Source organism: Drosophila melanogaster, chromosome 3L (genome assembly GCF_000001215.4).
Source record: "Drosophila melanogaster chromosome 3L".
Taxonomy (NCBI): Eukaryota; Metazoa; Arthropoda; class Insecta; order Diptera; family Drosophilidae; genus Drosophila; species Drosophila melanogaster.
In genome coordinates this window covers 11,459,626-11,479,480 of record NT_037436.4, presented here as the reverse complement: position 1 = coordinate 11,479,480, position 19,855 = coordinate 11,459,626, and the positions used below count along the sequence as shown (strand labels likewise).

At 40.3% G+C, this 19,855-nt stretch overlaps 3 protein-coding genes and 1 non-coding gene across 6 annotated transcripts, besides 1 other annotated feature; 2 read left to right on the top strand and 2 right to left on the bottom strand.

Moving 5' to 3' along the window:
- Nucleotides 1-3,928: 3,928 nt before the first annotated feature.
- On the bottom strand, nucleotides 3,929-4,523 carry Vha16-2 (Vacuolar H[+] ATPase 16kD subunit 2). Its single transcript, NM_168459.2, has one exon. It carries the CDS (start codon nucleotides 4,481-4,483, stop codon nucleotides 4,007-4,009), a length of 477 nt encoding a protein of 158 aa, NP_729707.1. The 5' UTR covers nucleotides 4,484-4,523; the 3' UTR covers nucleotides 3,929-4,006.
- asRNA:CR46049 (antisense RNA:CR46049) lies at nucleotides 4,021-4,661 on the top strand. The gene has a single exon (NR_133219.1).
- Nucleotides 4,662-4,774: 113 nt separating this feature from the next.
- Nucleotides 4,775-4,803: a mobile genetic element.
- Nucleotides 4,804-5,508: 705 nt separating this feature from the next.
- Vha16-3 (Vacuolar H[+] ATPase 16kD subunit 3) lies at nucleotides 5,509-6,190 on the bottom strand. 2 transcript variants are annotated; one of them, NM_001202157.1, is made up of 2 exons: nucleotides 6,136-6,190; nucleotides 5,509-6,086 (listed from the first exon to the last, which is right to left on the bottom strand). In NM_001202157.1, the coding sequence occupies exon 2, from the start codon at nucleotides 6,071-6,073 to the stop codon at nucleotides 5,597-5,599; it is 477 nt and encodes a 158-aa protein (NP_001189086.1). In that variant the 5' UTR covers nucleotides 6,074-6,086; nucleotides 6,136-6,190; the 3' UTR covers nucleotides 5,509-5,596. The 2 variants fall into 2 exon arrangements, with proteins under 2 accessions (NP_001189086.1, NP_729706.1); NM_168458.2 differs by lacking the exon at nucleotides 6,136-6,190 and having other exon boundaries at nucleotides 5,509-6,095.
- A 7,426-nt stretch (nucleotides 6,191-13,616) lies between these two features.
- On the top strand, nucleotides 13,617-15,911 carry Fum3 (Fumarase 3). Of its 2 annotated transcripts, NM_001274781.1 has the most exons (4): nucleotides 13,617-13,810; nucleotides 14,173-14,317; nucleotides 14,390-15,398; nucleotides 15,454-15,911. In NM_001274781.1, exons 2-4 carry the CDS (start codon nucleotides 14,174-14,176, stop codon nucleotides 15,711-15,713), a joined length of 1,413 nt encoding a protein of 470 aa, NP_001261710.1. In that variant the 5' UTR covers nucleotides 13,617-13,810; nucleotide 14,173; the 3' UTR covers nucleotides 15,714-15,911. The 2 variants fall into 2 exon arrangements, with proteins under 2 accessions (NP_001261710.1, NP_648467.1); NM_140210.2 differs by lacking the exon at nucleotides 13,617-13,810 and having other exon boundaries at nucleotides 14,133-14,317.
- The last annotated feature ends 3,944 nt before the right edge of the window (nucleotides 15,912-19,855 follow it).

Genomic DNA, 19,855 nt, shown 5'->3' with positions numbered 1-19,855 from the left:
AAGTCAGGACCTCCAATTAAGCTCCGGAATTTTACTCACATCTTTAATGTTCGACATTTCGTTAGCAGCTCTGATGATTTCTCAACGGTCGCCATTAACAACGCGGCAAATGAAGGCAATATCTCAAATGGAACCACATAAACGAAATAATAAATACCAAATGATTTCATAATGAAATGTCGGGATGGGCAGGATGTCATTCGGCACTCGCCTAGAAACCCACGCACAACCCACTGTCTTCGTCCTTTTCGTCCTGCGCTGTGCTGCGCTGTCCTGTCCTGTGCTATCCCCGTCATCATCCCGGTTGGCATTTCTTTTATTACTGAAATTGCGAAGGAGAAAATAAAAAAAATAAAAAAAAAATTCTTAATTTCGTTTCGTTTCATCAGCAGCAGCGACAAGATTTACAACATACTGTGAGCATAAAATAAAAATCTTATTTTTGTTCGAATGCTTCGTTGGAGGGTGGACATGCGGCGAGCGAAATAAATAAATAAAATAAAAAAAAGCCAACGAAATAGAATGAATAAAAATACTCAAACGTACAAAAGCCATCCGCCCATTGTCTGCCGAAGATTGTGGGGCGTGGAGCCCCTTAATAGTTATGAAGGGGGGGGGGGCGCCCAGTGGATATGGCCATCCTAGTTCAGGATACGGAATATGTTGGGGTTCCACTTTCCGAGCGAATCACGCAATTGGAACGCATAGCGAATGCAATAAAACGCACATGTGGGCCACCACATCGCTCCTGCCGTCTCATAATTTCTGTGCGGTTGGCAAATGAATTTGATTTTGAGCGAATCGTCCTGGATTGACTCGCAGCCACTGTCTTTACTGACTGCAAATTTGGCTCCACATGGTTTTTAGTATGCAAGTGCTGTTCGCGATAGAAATCAAGTGGAGTCATCGCAGCGATCGAGAAATTGTCACTACTTCAAAGGGGCAATAAATAGTTTTATGATTTTTAAATCCTAATTAAATCTAGATAAAATATTCTTGCATTGTTTGATTATCAAAAGTTGCTAAGTTACTTATACCATTTTCATCAAATTTAAACGCCTTCAAAGCGCAACTGACACCACTGTAAATCACTTTTGGTTTGCTCGATTTGGAGCAGGCTTTTCATTTTTTGCTGAGCTCGGATATTGCACTGGATTGCTCTGACCGCTCAGTTGACCTTTTCCATTGTGAAAATTCTGGGACAAAATGAAATTCCCAAAGTTCTTAACAAAAGAAACCGAAATCGTATTGACGTAATAATAATTTATAACACCAGATTTTCAAAGCTTCGCAAGAATGGTACGAAAAATGCAGACTTCATTAGAGTGAATGTCGCTCACTGAACTTAACGACGGAATTAAGAATATTTTCACTTAATATTTATATTATTTATCATGACACTTTTCAATAATGAACGCTTAAGTTCTTTGTATGTATTCGCTGTAGATTGACTGACTGCTGAGATTTATTCGGCATGTGGTTTTAGCTTACTGAATCAAAATCCTTCCGACGACCACCTGCTGGTTGCCATCGCGATTCAATTTGGCAGATATTTAACACATCGCTTCAACACGCCCAAAAAAAAAAAAAAAGCGAATGATATGAATGCCGAGGCGGACGATATCAGAGGTCAGAGGAAACTCGCCTTTGGTTGGGGAAAATTGTGCGACAGGAGGAAAATAATTCAATGCAAAGGAAACAACACAACACAAGCACGCGCTGATGAATGGAAGGGGAGTGAGAATGGGAATGGGAATGGGATTGGGATTGCGAATGGAATTGGCACTGGGAGTGGGAGTGGTAGTGGTATTCAAGGGACTCAGGACTTTGGATTCGGGGCTCGGTATTCGGGGGCGTGGAATCGGAAAGGCAAAGGACAAACATGCCATGAGCAAAGGACAAAAGTCAGCCCTCTGAGGTGTTGCCAACAGGAAAAGCTTCAATCAGCAAAAAAAAAAAAATATATATATATATATAGGAGGAAAAAGGAGCAGGGCGGAAAAGCGAAGGCAGCCAACTACACATTTAGTGTTTATTTCGTATTTATTGAGAGCAGCGGTTGGAGTTGGTCGGAATCCGAAAATGAAATCAGCAAGAAATAAATGTCCTTGTCGCACAGCATAATATAACCATCCCCATATCCCCGAAAAACCAAACTCCAGTCATATATACAATATATAAATTGTTTCCAAATCATTGGATACTCAGCCACAGAAATACGAAAATGAAATTAGTCCATTGAGGGCAAAAGTCGCCAAGAAGTCGAATCTTAGTTACTCTTAGTAAGGTGCAATAATACAGACAAGTACTAGATTTTCTTAGCACTCATTTAAGAAATTCAAAATTTGCATTATTTTAAGCTTAAGAAATATTTTTTAAAGTGCTGCTTTCAACTGCTTACAACACTCTCAATTTAGTCACTAATCCCATTTTCCTTCAACTACATTCAGAACTCGAATCATATTAAGCTGATCATAATGATGATGGGATGCGAAAACGAGCAAGTTGGTCAATGAGTGTTTGCTTCACTGAATGAATGAATGAATGAATAAAGATTCGAAAATGGAAGGCAAATGGTAAAATCTGCCAGGGACATTAAAATTAAAGTCGAATGGCCTCTGGCCATTTCGACCGTTCGTTCACTCGACCACAATTGATGTGTGCGGCTTTAATGGAAACCACATTTTCGGCAATAATAAATCGGCGCCCCTCAAGCATAACCCACCACAAGCACCAACCAACCAGCTTACAAATGGTTTTCCCCAAATTTTCCCACAAACAAAAGTCCCTTGCATTGATGTACGTTTGATGTATGACAGTAGAGGATTTCTGGGCAAGTCTGCGGATTTTGACAAACCGCTTCTTGATTTATATTTGATTTCGTTGGAGGTCAGGCATTATTTGTACAAAAGAAATTCGATTCCGTTGACCATTAATAAAATAAATGAAAGTCTATTTTGTAGACTTTGAATATATGGGTTTTCACTTGAGGTTTTCTTTAATTATAAACAGGAAGAAGTTGCATTTCCATATTTCTTGGATTATTTTAAATGGCATAAAAGGCATGAGGCTTACGTTTGATTTAATTCCTGGAAAGACCTCCACATGTTCAATTCAACACCCTCCCCACCGTACATTACTTCCTAAATACATATTTATTTATGTTTGCCAGCCATTTGTGCAAAGTGTTTGCACTTAATAAACCCATTTCGCTAAGCACTTTGTCAGTTGGGCGGTGGGAAGTGGGCGTGGTAGGGACTTCCGCTTTTCGGGTCCTAAGACCACCCACTCAGTGAAAACAACGCAGTGTACCCAAGAACCACCCATTGCTCACGCACTTACTGTTATTCCAGCATTAAAAGTTCATTGAATGGCAAGAGGAAGTGAAAACAATTATCTTCAGGAAGGTGAACCATAAATCCTTCGAATCCGTAAGTAAATTGCAAATTTTCGTTTATTACTTTCGATGTCTGGAACTCAAGGGATTTGCGGTTGAATCGAATCGATATTTTGTGTTATCATATTTATTATGCAAACACACTTCGCTTCGAAGAAGAAAGTTCGCAAAAATGTCACACGTGCGTACACAAAACGTATTATTTGCCAGCGACTCAAATGTAAATTGAAACGCATACCTTTTCACATATGAACACCTTCGAAGGTAAATTCGGTTTTATTTCATCGCAGCCTATTGATTTGATTGCCCGCCTTTTGATGGGCTGATGGAAATGGTTTGCTTCAATTAACACGGAAAAAAATCGGTTTGGGTATGTAATATATCTTATTTACATTTTCAAACAAATTTAACTTTTATTTTAACGTCGAATATGGAAATAACATTTTTAGATGGCGTGTTTGTTAAAGTCTATTTTATAATTATAAATATAATATAAATTAGAAATAAATTATATGTAAAGGCTTAAATATTATAAATAATATTATAATGTATTTTATTTCCAAGCTAGCTTTCATTTATAAACATTTTATATTATTAAGTTTTATAAACCTAAAGCTTAGTGTACAAATAGATGGCCACAATGAGGCCGTATAGAGCCAGGACCTCGGCGAAGATCAGGATCAGGACCATGCCCACGAAAAGGCGTGGCTGTTCGGCGGTACCCCGGACTCCAGCATCGCCTGCGATTCCAATGGCTACTCCTGCGGTGAGTCCTGGAAGTCCGACGGACAATCCGGCGCCCAGATGCACATAACTGTCTTCCATCGTATAATCATCGCCAATCGATCCGGCTATCAGGACGGATACCACCAATCCGTAGATCGCAATAATTCCCGCCATTACGACCGGAATGATGGCCTTCATGATCATATCCGGTCGATTGACCGCCATCTTGGCGATTCCGACACCGGAAACTGCTGTTCCGTAAGACGCTCCCAAGGTCGTGAATATAATCGCAACTGCAGCCCCCGTGCATCCCAAGAAGAAGGCGTATGATGGCTCTTCATTTAAAGCGGCAGTAACCATTTTGCTTAAATCGGATTGAAATCGAAACAGTTGAAAAGATGTAGAATGAAAAAGGAAATGTAATCCCAAATCAAAGCACTTCAGAAAAAGGCGTACTATGTTTTTTGTTTACAGAAATAATTATAGTAGATTTACAAAAAATTCTGATTATTGCTGAAGAAATACTTTATTAAAGGATAACGCTCTTATTTTTTTTATTTTTAAATATAAAATAATTGGCTTTCGAAAAGATAATTAACCATACTTTTTACTTGCAGTTTTTACTTTATATAATTCTAGGTTCGCTTGAACCAAAGACACTAGAATAACTAGTGTCTTTGCTTGAACGCTTGTTGTGCCCTTAAAGTAAGGACTTCTTTTTCCTTAAGTCAAATAACCTTTACATATTTGTGCAAATGCTTCTTACTTTCCGGGTTTTTGGGATATTTATAACCTCGAAGGACCGCAAAAGCCATTCTCAGTATTGAAAATCGAACCTGCGGTTGCTTATTCACTTTGAGTGGTTTCCCCCATTGCCTTTCAGCGCTTTTTTCGTTACCCTCCACTTGTTTCAATTAAACAAATTGGAAAATATGAGCCCGACTCGACTCAACTCGACTATCGTCGAGCTTAAAAAGGGCGATACTTTTGAAAGTCCCCCCCAACCTTAGGACGATGTTGTTTCGTTTTCCTTAAAATGGAAATTTGTTGCCACCGCTGGCGCGGAGGGGACGGAATTGTTTTGTGGGACTGGGCTGGGGCTTCAATTGCTCCTCCATTTTCCATGGCGTTTTTATTTGTGGCCCCAGCTCGGCTGCTTTGCATTTTGAATACATATTCCGCAAATTCCTTGGGGGAGCTTGTAACTTTGTCACTGGCTCTGCGTTCGTGTGATGTGATTGTTAAGTTGGCCCAGATTTGTCACAGGCGACTTTAGTGAATGATGATGACTGTGGCAGAGGGGATTCTTGATTGCTTCTTGGTTAGAAAACAGGTATGATTTAGTCCGGGTATTTAGCAAAATTCATATGAACTGACAATATTTTGTATGTAACATTTATTATGAAACATTTCAGTTTACATTTGCCCATTAATGAGGGCTAAAACATTGTTGAGTGTGAAAAAATACGCAGTTTACTTGGTGTACAGGTAAATGGCGACGATCAGCCCATACAGACCCAGTACCTCGGCGAAGATCAGGATCAGGATCATGCCCACAAAAAGGCGTGGCTGCTGGGCAGTGCCCCGCACTCCGGCATCACCCACAATCCCAATGGCAAATCCAGCCGCCAATCCGGCGAAACCCACCGATAATCCGGCTGCCAGGTGGATGTATCCCTTGCGAATGGTATACGAATCCGACAGAGATCCGGCAATCAGAACGGAGACCACCAGGCCATAGATCGCAATGATACCAGCCATCACAACGGGAATAATCGATTTCATGATCAATTCGGGTCGCATTACGGCCATGGCTGCAATCCCAGTGCCCGACTTGGCCGTTCCATATGCCGCTCCCAAGGCTGAAAAGATGATGGCCGATGCCGCTCCCATCGAACCAAAGAAGAACGAGTACGCCGGCTTATCCTTGTCAGCTGCATCTGTTGCCATTTTGATTATGATTCTGAGAAACCAATGGGATAATTGCAGCGCTAGATTTTCAAGTAACTTACTGCTTAAAAATTCGTAGGGCTTCCTTATTTTTGCAATTCGTTTGCTCGTCAGATTTTCGATTTGTAGTCCTTTACTGTATATTCGCCGCCAACTTATATTTGTAAAAACCAATGGTTGGGGTATTCATCATATTATTATTATTTTTCATAACCAATACAGCAAAAGAAGTATAAAGGTATTGAATTAAGAGAGTGAGTATGATATTTCGCTGGATTCGCATATAAAAGTCCACATCCGGCTTAATCAAATCGAACGGGCAAAAGTGCGAAAGGTGGTTGTCCATTAAAGATTTATGCCGCGTTGAGGGACTTAGCATCGAAATCCTCACTTCTGTGCCATCTCGAGCTACTTTTGGGTTGCCTTGGAATGAAACTGTATTCCAATCCCAATTCTAATCCCGAATCCATTGTTGCCACTGCCGCTGCGCTTTGTTAGTTATTGTTTGGTCCGCTTTTCGCAACTATAAATCGTTTATGTATTTTGTTGAGTGCGAGAATTTATCGTTGGAGTTGAGTATGAGAAAGGAATCACATAAATACAAATAAATCAAAAGCATTTCGAATGCCAATGGCGATGGCAGTACAAACAATATTTTCCTCCTGCTTCCAGGAATGGAAAATTGAGAAATATAAATGGGGCATGGCATAGTTGTGTGTGTGTAGTGGCTATAGGCAGGCTAGACTGTGCTGTGCTGTGCGAAAATTGATGTCTTGCCTCATAAAAATAAGGCATCAGAGGAATCGCCCGAATGTGTTTTTGTTGAAAGCAACATTGTAAATTTTATGACTTTTTTATGCGCTGAAATCTATAAATTATGTAAACTGACACTGACAGCTGTCAACCGAAGGCTCAGCGACAGCTCCAGTCGCACTCACAGGCCCATTCTGTTTCCCATTCGCAGTCGCCAGAGTTGCCGCTGATTTTTTTCGGTGTCAAATCTGGACTATATATAGCTAGTTTTAGTTGGCATAAACTTTGATATGTGAGTGATTATAAATGCCTAAATAAAAACTTTCAAAGTTATGAGATGCATTTTTTTCTACTGTTTGATAAGCCTGTTAAATATTCAAAATGAAGTTATGGCTTCAAAGTTTATTGGCCTTTTATATGAAATACGTCATCATAGAAAGTACGAAACATATTCAAAAACTTTTAGGTTAACAAATAATAAAGATCGTACTAGTTTCCAAAATATATTATTTTCTGGCTTCAGACTTAAATAAGTAAAGTAGCTTTTACTATTTTCAATAACTATAAAAACTGCCATGCTTTTGTAGCACCATAGAAATCGCTTTTAAAAGGATTGTTCGTAGTACTTTCAAAACTGCAAAAGTAGCTAGAGCTGACTGGAAAACTGCTGATCTGGCAGCACTATCACTTCAGTGGCAAGCGGAACGGTTGCAAGTGACACATGTGTCAAATGGTCGATGGGGAAGCGCGACAAAATGTGCTATTCCCACTGACTCCTTACGCAGGGCGCTTCGCACCACCCTGCGCCACTCGACACCACCCAAAACCCAGTTGCTGCCCCCCACTTCATCACATTTTGGTCAGAGTAAACTGATGACTCCAGATGATTAAATGATTGCGAGCGGCAATAAAAAAATGTATGTTTCGAATTATTGCTAATATATATTTTCTGCTTATTTTTTGTTCATGCTTTATTTGATTTTCTGTGAGGGGTTTGGATAAAGCTAGCTCTTTTTTATATCCCTTTGAATGTTCTCTAAGATAGAAAAGTTTTATATGATGATGATGCGTTGAGCTCAGTTTATAGTTCAAACCCTAAAAAATAAATCGGTATTTGAATGGCATTACAATTTGAATGCCAAAGCCATTGTGTTTTGGATATTTTTAGATAAAGATTTCTTACTTAAAGTAAGTAAATAATAACTAAGCTAACTAAATAAGCCAACGGAAAAGTCCAGTTATGAATTAGACTCTGTCATGTCCTTGCCTTGACATCCTTGACTGTAGTCAAGTAAATCACAAAGTTCCTGCCAATGTGCAATAAATGTGGAGCCATGGGTTTTCCCGGAAAAGCGGGCGGCACTAACATAACTAACGAAAGAAATTAAGCGAAAATAAATTAACTGGAGACCCCCGAACCCCCCAAAGGAGGGACTAAAAGGGTTTTCCCAATCCCAAATCCACTGGGCACGGGGTGTCAACCGCTTCGCTTCACCGCCTCGCTTGCTGTTGCTTCCGCTGCGATGGATATGGATACGGATTTGGATTTCGGATACGGATACGGATGGTGATGCGGCAACGGAGTCGGAGACAGGGACGAACAGGCAACAGAATGACTGTGTGTGACTCTCTCGGAATCCCAAATGTGTTTTCAACATGCAATTTTTATTATTGACTGCTGGCTGTCGGTTGTCGTGCTAGCGCACTAGCTTTCCAGTGTTTTCCGCGCGGCGAATCGTGAAAATGTCATTACTGTCAATCAAGTCGGCCAAAGCGTTTTCCTGCAAAAACCAAGAACATTAAAGCACCAAACAAGTGACAAATTGAAAAGTTCATTTAAAATAGGCGCTATTCCGTGATGTCGTAGCAAATCAATTTGAAGTTTTTTCATTTCTTTAGTTCAACAACTTATACACGATTTAAAGATATACATAAATATTTAAATATATTTCGAAAATAATTGTTGTCACATCTTATTGCAAAGTGGAGTATTTCTGATGTTGAAAAATATCTGTGTATGATTAATATTTAAATATCTATGATCTAATATCTATATAGCCAATGCATTTTAAAAAGGTTTTCTTACTTTTAAACATTGTTAAAAATTATTATAAAAAAGGAGATATGATACTTAAACCAGATTTTTAGTAAGATTTTAAGTTAATAAAGTCTTAAATTATTTCCAGTAGCAATCTCACGGATTAATAGATATATGTTCGCAAAAGTAATTCGGTATGGCGTGTGATTTTGAGGACTTATTCCATGCATAATGTTTCTAGACTGACAGGGTTTATTGGCTCGCGTGCTGTGCGTCAATTTCGATATGATGACAGGGAAAACGCACCAGCCAGGGAAACGGGATGGAAAATTGAAAATGTCGAAGGAGTCCAACTGGCGGAAGAGTGATTGCCAACATGCATCGCCGACATTGGCGTGCCAAATGTAACGATTTAGGCACTAGGCACTAGAGCTTGTTGAATTCCGTAGTCGCTTTTTGCCGGGCGACTGAATGGGCGGACGGACAGTAGCTGATATATCTTTTATTATGTAGTTCTGTGTCATCGTAAAAATCGCCGGCTATTACTTGATTGTCCTTCATGGGTGCCATAAAGCCGTTGGCGGCCTTTGGCCCATTGTAAAATGATTTACTCGCCTGCGCCCCGTTCATTTGTGGCCGGCACAATCGCTTGGAGTCTCTGATCCATTCTCCCCACTCATTCATTTTTTTATGGTCCGTCTTTCTTTTTTTTTACGGTCTTTCACAGTTTAACGACACATCACTGACACACCAAAACGGAGCCGGAATTAGATATTTGCTCGGGTTTCCACTTCATTCTTTGTTAGGCAATTCTATATACTTAATGCAGGGGTTTTCCATTAAATTTGAGTTTGGAAAAAAGAATCAAACTAAACGAGGACTCCAAACTTTTGATATCACATAAACGTTCCTTGCAGATACCATTCTATACATATCCCTGTTAATCCAGTTGAGTGCACTACTTACATATATCAGTTTGAAATACAAATGAATCTTTAAGTTGTATTAGTTACGATTTGTAATAGTTGTTCATCTTTCTGAACTACATTATATTAAAAGTACGAATTCATCTTCTTCAAACACCCATTTAACTTAATAAATAATAAGATAATTTTACATCATTATAATTCGACTATTTGCTACTCTATAGTGACAAACTGTCAAGGAATCCTTTTACCACTGAAGCAGATATTGATAAAGGGACCGAAACCACAACAATATCCTGACTGAATGCCAGACTGACAGACTCAAACTGACTGACTGACTGACTGACTGACTGACGGACTGACTGATGTTCTGGCCGTGGCGACGTATGGCTTCATGTGGCCACCAATATCAACATGAGCTTATTAACAAGGAACAGAACAATGGGCCCCCAAGCATTTGTTCCCTCTTCGGGAGGTATATTAAAATTGATTACTGCAGCCGAGCCCAACATAAAACCAGAGCCAAACACTATACCGCACCCGAACTGAAACATCCAGACGGGAATATGGCAGACCTATGACGTGACAGGGGCCCATTTACTGGCGACAACTTGGTCATTTGGGTTATGTGGTGCGTAGGAAATTACTGTGCTGCTTTCACCACGAACGCGAAATTATTTTGGCCATCAAAAGGATACAGACACATATGTGTATGTGTCTGTGTATGTGAAGTGATTATATATAGTACCTACGTTTAGAACTAAGCAAGTACCGAATCTATCTATGATCAGTTTTTTCCATCAACCTATATCTTAACTAATAGTCTTTGTTTCAAAATATATTCCATTATTCTGCCTCTGTTGAATTTCTTATAACTTTCGTAGCCCAATTTTCGCCTGCTGCCCAAGCAATTTGGCCAAATCTAGCAACTTTGTCAGTTTTGCTAGCAGCTCCTGCAAAAACAGGCCAAGAACTAAGCGAAAAAGTTGCGTAAACTTCAAGTGCAGGATAAACAGGACCAAAAAAACAAAAAAGGAATGTTTGGCACTGAAATGGCAGTAGCCAAAGTAATGCGAACGTGTGTAAGTATACTGAGCCAACACAATTCAATTTAACTTTTTCATTCCTTTTGCCGAGCTCTGTTACTTTTATTTATATATATATATATTTTTTATGTGGCTTTGTAAGTCTGTGTGCAAGTGTGATATGTGGATGTTATGGCAATTTCCACCGGAGTCAGCAGTCGGAGTCCCTTTCAAAATTAAAATGTTCCTTATGCACGAGAGATTTCTGATGGAACGAACCGAACCGAACCGAAATGAAATGAAAGCTAACGGCCTGGAAGTCAACCAACCTGCGAAAGACGACAACGACAATGTACCCATTGCCAGGGGCGGAGATCGGAGGACTCCAATTCCCGGGCTCAGACATATGGCCAACCGCACACACGAGGCAGTCAGGATATGTTTTTGGCCCGTGTAGCAAGCCCGCTGGTTACCATGGTTGACTTTGAGGTTCCAACTAAGTCAGCAGGGTAAATTAATTAACGCCAAATGTGTATATTAGCCCGGAACATGCTTCAGAGAAATTTACAATAATACCGCCCCATTGACCCGAATTCTTAGCATTATTCCACAAAGTAAATATTTGCTGCTGCACATTAAGCAATGTAAATAGTTTGCAAAGGATATAACTATCGTATCGTACTTCATCCCTTCAACGTTGCAAGCATTTTCAACCAAAAATATAACAATCTTATTACCATAGAAGTAATTTAAATAAAAGTAATTTTTCACTGACCAAAAGACACAGCAAAGACAGAACGTGGAATCTAATACTAGTGCTATCGAAATATCCTTCCTGTACATTTGTGCAATTGTGGTAACACGAAACTGTAGGCAAATCCACGTGTCCAACATGAAAGCCCGTGTTGCCGGCTATCATCTTGAGCGAATGGAATCGGGGAAAGATGGAAAACGTATCCGTCTCATTTCGTTTGCAGGCAGGCGGGCCATAAATCTCCGTAAACTAGCGCCCAGTGGGTTGGGCGTTTGGTGAGGGGGCACGAAACACGAAATCACATTCGCAAAAAATAATTAATATTTATTACCCGAGAATGAAGTATTATCAAATTGCATAATTGCTGTGTTTCTCATTCGACACGACAGGCGGACAGTGGAAGGACCGGGTCGAGACCCCAGAAGGCTGGCCAACCTACTCCACCGTATCCGCCGGCTTTCCTGGGCCAGTTCCCCCGGATCCTGGATGACCACCCGCACGGCGCCCAACAGAAATCCAAGCCCGAAATCGAGGAGCTGCCTGTAAAGTGTGTACAATGTATTGTACACTGACCGAAATCGGTGTATAGTTGTTGCCTAAATAAAAAAATTTTTAATTATAATATAATGTATATTAAAAATGTGCTTTATTTCAAACTAAAATCGACTTTATAGATTTTAAAACAGATTTAATTAAAATTAAATATTTAATATATTGTCAGGACTAAAATATTACTTACTTAGTGCTGAAATATTAAAAAGTTCTTTACACGGAGTACAAATATATATATTTAGGAATATATTTGAATTTCTTGCATTTCTAATCTAAACTTCTTGAATTTTCTCTCAGTGATCGACTTCGTCTTGGACTTGGTCTGCGTTTTTGGTCTTGGTAGTGGAGCCCGGCTACTTGCGCGTAAATTGCTACTCTCGTCCACTGGTCGGTCCGAAAAACTTTTTGATATATGAATTAAGTTTCCTTTGGCCCTCTCAGTGTGTCTGTGTGTGTGTGTGTGTGTATGAGTGTGTTTGATTGTTTGGGTGAGTTTGCAACGGCTGTGCGGCGTTGAGACATTTTGGATTTACGTTGTAATTACAGGATTTTGGATTTCTTCGTTGGCCAGAACCAGAGTCGAAGTCAGAGTCAACTGGCAGGCCCCCGGGTCGCTTGAAGGTTATTTATTATGACATGTTATTTAGGTTTCATTTCAAAAACTTGATTGGACACTTTAGACTGCCGCTGCAGCGGAAACATTGCGTGCCCATGTGCTGTTCGCCAAACCAAAAAATGAAAAGAAACTTCGCTGGACGGGCCCAAGAAATCGCAGGGATATGGTAAGAACCATAATGAAAATCGGCTAACAGGGATACTCCGGCTATTCGTGTGCCCGGCCAGGGTGTGAAGTTTCAAGCGGCCAGAATACACGCGATTTGCCACGGGGTCAACAGTTGACTTTAGATACTGCTTACAAATATCTTTGTAATCCAATATTAATGCTCAGAGTGCTTTACTTTTGCCTTACTTCACTTGGATGCATCTGGATTGATAAGAAATGGGACTGAATATTATATTTCCTATTAGTTCCATATCTGTATATATAAAGAGCCCTAGTTATAAGGGCTCAACTATAATAATCACCCACATGTACTGTTAGCCACACCCAACTTGAGTGATGAGTAACTCCGAAGGGCGGAAAAATCCTTTCAAGTAGGAACTACAAGGCCAGACCTACAATACAACAAAAAATCACCATGATGTGCATGATTTACGGACTTGGGACAGATAATGTGAGAAAAGAAAAGCGAAATCCCAATGTGAATTCATTTAAATAATTAAACCATGATTCCCGCGTACACATTTGACCTTAAGAGCCGGCGAGTTAATAGCCCTCAAATTATAGCAACTTTGTATGACGGGACAGGAAAATAAGAATCGAGCGTTTCGCAGCAGAACAGAATAAGAGGAATAATTAAAACGAACGAAATTAATTTGTTCCACTTCAGCCACCCGCCTAGCAAAGTCGTTTTGAACCAACATCGATTGTCGGGCCATGTCTGCTTGTCTAGGCCAGCTTGTCTAAGCCAGCTTGTCTAAGCCATGGCCCAAACACAAAAAGTGCGCACAGTGCCATACATGATGATATAACGTATTTTCGTGGAGAATCCCATGTGTTCCCAGTATAATGGAATCAAACAAAGAAAACTTACACACCCTTCCATTAAATTGTTACGAAAACTACAGGTAATTTGTGCAAGAGGTACACTTTGAGAAAAATAATTTTTTATTTCTCCATATTCTATGGAACTAAAAGTTCGAGTATTGGTATAACCAAAATCGCCTATAAGCATTTTTAAAAATATCGGTATCTTAAATTATAACAATCCTCTTTTTAAGTGGTATGTACTTTAGCGTTTTTTCCAGTGCATCCAAGCCATGCAGGTATATAATAATGACAAGCCAAAATTTGAAGAAACCACAAACTAACACGAACCCAAAAACTTGAGCAGACTAAACGAAATCTCCTTCTGTTTTTTGTCAAATTATTCCTGCTAGACACCAGAGCATTTTTTGTACTGTCTGCTAAATAGATCTGATTTTACCAGGATGAGCTCCACCAAGAAGGTTGAGACCCGCCAAGAGAGCGACACCCTGGGACCCATGGAGGTGCCCATGGATCGCTATTACGGCGCCCAGACGATGCGCTGCCTCATAAACTTTCGCATTGGCGGCGAGGAGGAGCGAATGCCGGTAAGTGTCTTAGTTGTACTCTTAACCCATATGATATCTTAACCATTGGACAAACTATGCTACACTGATCAGCGCCAGATAATCCAGGCCATGGGCATACTGAAGAAGGCGGCAGCCGAAACAAACCAAGAATTCGGATTGGATCCCAAGTTGAGCACGGCCATCTCGAATGCGGCCGACGATGTGATCTCCGGAAAGCTTTACGATGAGGGTCACTTCCCGCTGCCCATTTGGCAGACGGGTTCGGGCACCCAGAGCAACATGAACAGCAACGAGGTTATCGGGAATCGTGCCATCGAGCTGCTGGGCGGACGTATTGGTACCAAGGACCCAGTGCATCCCAACGACCATGTGAACAAGTCGCAGAGCTCCAACGACACCTTTCCGTCGGCCATTCACATTGCGGTGGCCACTGCGCTGACCAAGGATCTCCGACCGGCGGTCACCGCTCTGCGGGATTCACTGCAGGCCAAGTCGAATGAATGGAAGGATATCATTAAGATTGGACGCACTCACACCCAGGATGCAGTGCCGCTAACGCTGGGCCAGGAGTTCAGTGGCTATGCCCAACAGCTGACCAACGGGCTGCAGAGGATCGATGCGGTCCTGCCGCGAGTTTATCAGCTCGCACTGGGTGGAACCGCTGTGGGAACTGGATTGAATACCCGCCGGGGATTCGCCGAGAAGTGTGTCAAGCGGATCGCCCAGCTCAGTGGATTGCCCTTCGTGGTGGCGCCCAATTTTTTCGAGGCCCTCGCCTGTCGAGATGCCATGGTGGAGGTGCATGGAGCGCTCAATGTCCTGGCTGTTAGCCTGATGAAGGTCACCAATGATATACGTTTCCTGGGATCGGGACCACGTTGCGGTCTGGGCGAGCTGTTTCTGCCGGAGAATGAGCCGGGCAGTTCTATTATGCCCGGCAAGGTGAATCCCACGCAGTGCGAGGCCATGACCATGATCTGCGCCCAGGTGATGGGCAACCACGTGGCCGTCTCCGTCGGCGGTGCCAATGGACACTTTGAGCTCAACGTTTTCAAGCCACTGATCGCATCCAATGTGCTCCGCTCCATCAAGCTGCTGGGTAAGTTTCTATATAAAATTATTGAAATATATATTTTATAAGATGAATTTCCTAGCTGATGGGTGCATCAGCTTCAACTGCAACTGCGTCAAGGGCATTAAGCCCAACAAGGAGAAGCTGGCAAAGATCGTGAATGAGTCGCTAATGCTGGTGACAGCCCTCAATCCGCACATTGGCTATGACAAGTCCGCCCAGATTGCCAAGGCGGCCCACAAGAATGGAACTACTCTAAAGGTGGAGGCATTGAACGCCGGCATATCGGAGAAGGATTTCAACGAGTGGGTGCGTCCCGAGAAGATGCTGGGTCCTTCTTAGGTTTTCCTCCCTTGTTCCATGTGTTACACATTCATAAATTCCATATTGCAAAATTTTATCGTTGGAAATACAATCGAGTGAAGAAGGATGTAAACAGTTTTGGTAACACAAGGTTGTGATGAAATTCTTGTGGATATTTTTGTTCCAATTAAATTTCAAATAAAAATAGCAATCGCCTTAAAAATGTAAGACGCTACTAAAAACCCATTGCTATATCCGTTGGGAAGTTCCTAATTAGGGTTCTGTAATATCGCAGGAAGATAATAGAAAGGGAAGTTTTGAGAGGATGAAAACCCTGCCAGCTGAATGCGTACCAAATGAGGTCGTCAAGTCAAAGTCGAAACCCCTTACCTTTCGGTTAGGGTCGCACTCTTGTCGAGTGGGAAAGGAAATCAAATTATTTTAATGATACACAAATTGATACTTTGAAACAAAAAAAAATAACAAAAGCAAAAATAAAAGTAGCTCGAAGCAATTGCGACTATTTTCCTATTTCATGGAAATGGCAGTCGTTTCAATCGAAGGGGACATTGATGTACTCGGATTGAAGCTGCCACCGACATTAGGTGAAAATTGGATTCCCTACATTTTGCTTATTCCTTTCTATTCCAACGCACCCCACATTTTCCTTTTTTTTTTTTTGCATTACTTTTCTCTTTTTTCCGCATTTTCCATCCAGTTGAAGATTGGTCGGGGACAGGGTCTTTAATACCTGAAGCGAGTGCAATTGCTATTATTATGCAAATTTTTGCTTTCATTGCATGCGTGTGTTACTTTCTCATTGTTTCTTTGTTTTTTTCCCCCTCCTCTTTTTTGTAATTTAAATGAGGGTCGTCGGTATCCACTCCCTTTTCCAGGCCTTTATGTCCTCGGTCCTGGCAATAATAAAAGACAATTGAAATGTCAATAGCTTACAATTGTCTGCAATAACATCCCAGGTAACCGCCGTCGTATCCGAACAGATCATTACCTAGGGGTAGCGTATCGAAATGAGACAGGGAAGGGTCGTCGAGTCAGGGGTACGATTACCTATAATCGAATAATGGATATTACTAGACCCGCTACCACTTTGCTTTCAAATTGCCACTACATAAGCAAAATGTCAATCTAAAGAGTTAAGAGTGGTTATAGTTGTGCTGAAAAGATGGTTTCATAGAAAAGCTAACGATAGTAGCTATTTTTAATATAAATAAATGTCTTATATAGATACGTGCTTAAAAAAACAAAAGCAGCAAACATTCTTAGTTTTCAATTTTAACTTTGCTATATTCAAGTTTTATTCTAAGTTTCAAACTTTACCACAATTCATTGATGTGGAGAACACAGTCCTTAATCAACAGCAAACCAGTCGGAATTAATATTGGGCTAAGAAACCAAAAGTTTTCAAAGCGAAATGGTTAGTTTGGGTAAATTGACGCATGTTCATCAAGGCCCAAGGCCATTAATTACGTATACGCCACGAAGCCCCATACCACGTGGTGGGGAAATGAAGCATTCTGTTTAAGTGGCTCATACTAACGGTGGGATGGCTTCTGCTCGGATTACACAGTTATCGTGCATGCAAATTAGGGTTTAATATCTTATTGACTTTCTGACCGCTGAGAATACTTTCGTTAAGTTTTAGTCAAGGATACGCAGTGCAGTTCCTACGATAAAAACAACTTAAAGGCAATTAAATTAGAAAAGTTTTACATGGCTTTTGCAAGTAAGAAGGAAATACCTTAAGATACAAAAACATAAAACTTTTAATTTGTTAATCTGATTTAACAGAGTTACTGGAGTTTGTAATCTTCGTATTTTTCCTCAATCTTTAAAAATATTAACTACTCTTTTCGAAAAAAGAAATAATATGTTTACAAAATTATAAAAGCAGTCTAAACTGCTTAGAAATAAACTACTTTTTATAGTTCTGGTGCTACATCAAATTCTTTTAAAAACGATGTGTGTGTGGATCGTTGCTAAGGCAGCTTTCGTAGAAATGGTATTCGTAAACTTTTTGGCTGCAAGCTTCAAGCTGCGCCAGCGGAAACGGAAGTCCTTTTTTTTGATGTAGCAATTGAAATAGAAATGAATCACAGCATCCACAACAGCGGCAAGCGAAATGAGAAAAGTTGGGCAAGACTTTGGCGGAAATGTGACAAGTAAATTGAAGTACCAGCCATACAAAAGCAATATAGTGACCCCAAAGGTCGCGTTTCAAATCCAAATTGCTGCCTTTCTCTTTGACATAATCAAAATATGTTCCGCGTATGATAGTTTTGTTTTTCATGTTCCTGTCACTTAACTTCCTTAGCAATCGCATTATTATAGCAACTGAAATTCAGACGGAAATAATTGAATTTTGCGGTAAGAGGAAAAACGTAACGCACTTCTAGTAAAACTTAGCTATACAATCTAGGACAAGTTGGTATTAAATTGAAAGCCACCCTCTGGATAAAAATGAATAACAATGCTGAGTGTTTGCTAGGGCTTAGCATGTAGAGGACATTGAACCGGGTTTTCATCATTCAAGGGAGAACAAGTCACCCAATCGCCAAAGTGTCCAGTCAGAGCTTACGAAGGGCAGAGTCCCTGGATGGCATCCCCATCGTCACAATCTCCTCCATCGACGGGGGTCTCGATGTCCTTACTTTGATTAAATGTTGAAAAATTGCGGACTGCGGCATAATCACAGCTCTGGTTGCGTATTTGTCCAATAAACCGGAAGCTTTTCTAAATGAGCTTTTCAAAATGTTCTTGGACTTGACAACATTGTGAGCGATGACCTTCAATGACCTTACATCATATATGAGTGGTTTATTAATTTAAAGAGATTTTTAATTTTATTTAAAAAGCCAGTTTTGACATGAAAAATATAAACTGTGGCATGCATACTCTTGAAGTAATGTATTTTTAACCACTTATACACATTTGATTTCCCACCGCTTTTGTTCTTTTTAATAAATTATACCCAATTAATTATAGTAGCAAATCGTGAAATTGTTTTTAAGATATGAAATAAATCTGTAAATGTAAGATCTGAGTACAAAAAATCTCAGAAGCCAGCTTTTCGAGGTCTTCAGGGGGATGAATATACGATGCGTAACTTGACTTACTGGTGGTTGAATCGTGGGCCCCCTGTTAAGTGATTTTTATAAATGGCAACAAAAAGCATAAAATTTACGGTAGAAAAATTACAATTTGAAGGAAGAAAAGCGAGAAACGCCCGTTTGGCTCTAAATTACTTGGCACAGCTATTTGGGTATACAGAGCCTGATGACCTCATTAATTTTCAATCTGAGCCAGATTACAGTCCGCTGGCGGGAGTATGATGAATCTCTTTCAAGCCCCCCCCACCCCCAATTCTAATTTATGATGATAAATGAGTTTCAATCAAGCGGCAAAAGTGAAGTTTACGGCAGCCAGTTGCCCATTTTGACCACTCGGCTCCTTAAATCACGGGATTGTACATAGAAATTTATACATAATTCGATTTGACTTTTTCCCTTGCTGTGGTGCGAGGATTTTCATTTCAATATTTATGAATTTTTTTTTTTTTTTTGGAACAGCCATTTTTTGCGCGGCAGCAAAGTTCAAAAATCAAGGGGCTTATTGATTTTGATTTGAATTGGACTCGGTAAATCTCTAATTAAGAATTTGCCTTGGCCGACATTTGCATAATCTGTACGCAATCCATTATTTCTATTTATTTATTTATCGGCTCGAAACAGAGACAGTTTGGTCACCTGCTGTTCCATTTCGTGAACGAACGACTCCTATTTATTTAAATAATCTGGCCATAATTCAAGTGACCAAGGGTAAACAACAAAAGGTATACGTATATGTGAATGAAAAACTTTTGAACCCTTTTCGGCGAGGAAAAAATAAATGACATTGCAGGTTCGTTTTGCAATCAATTTGGAAATTCCGGTTAAAAGGCGGTAGCACGAAAGTGTGTTTATCCCATAATTTATGGTCGATACACTTTTGGCCGAGCGTCTGCAAGGGTAATTATTGTATTATCTACCAACGGTGCGGATACGTAATAAATGCTCGGTTTAAAAAGGGTGAAAAGCATGCGATAGTTTCTTTGTGCCATTTTTTTCCAGTAATTCCATTCCATTGAATGGTGGCTGTGATTAAAGTATTAAATAAGATGAAGT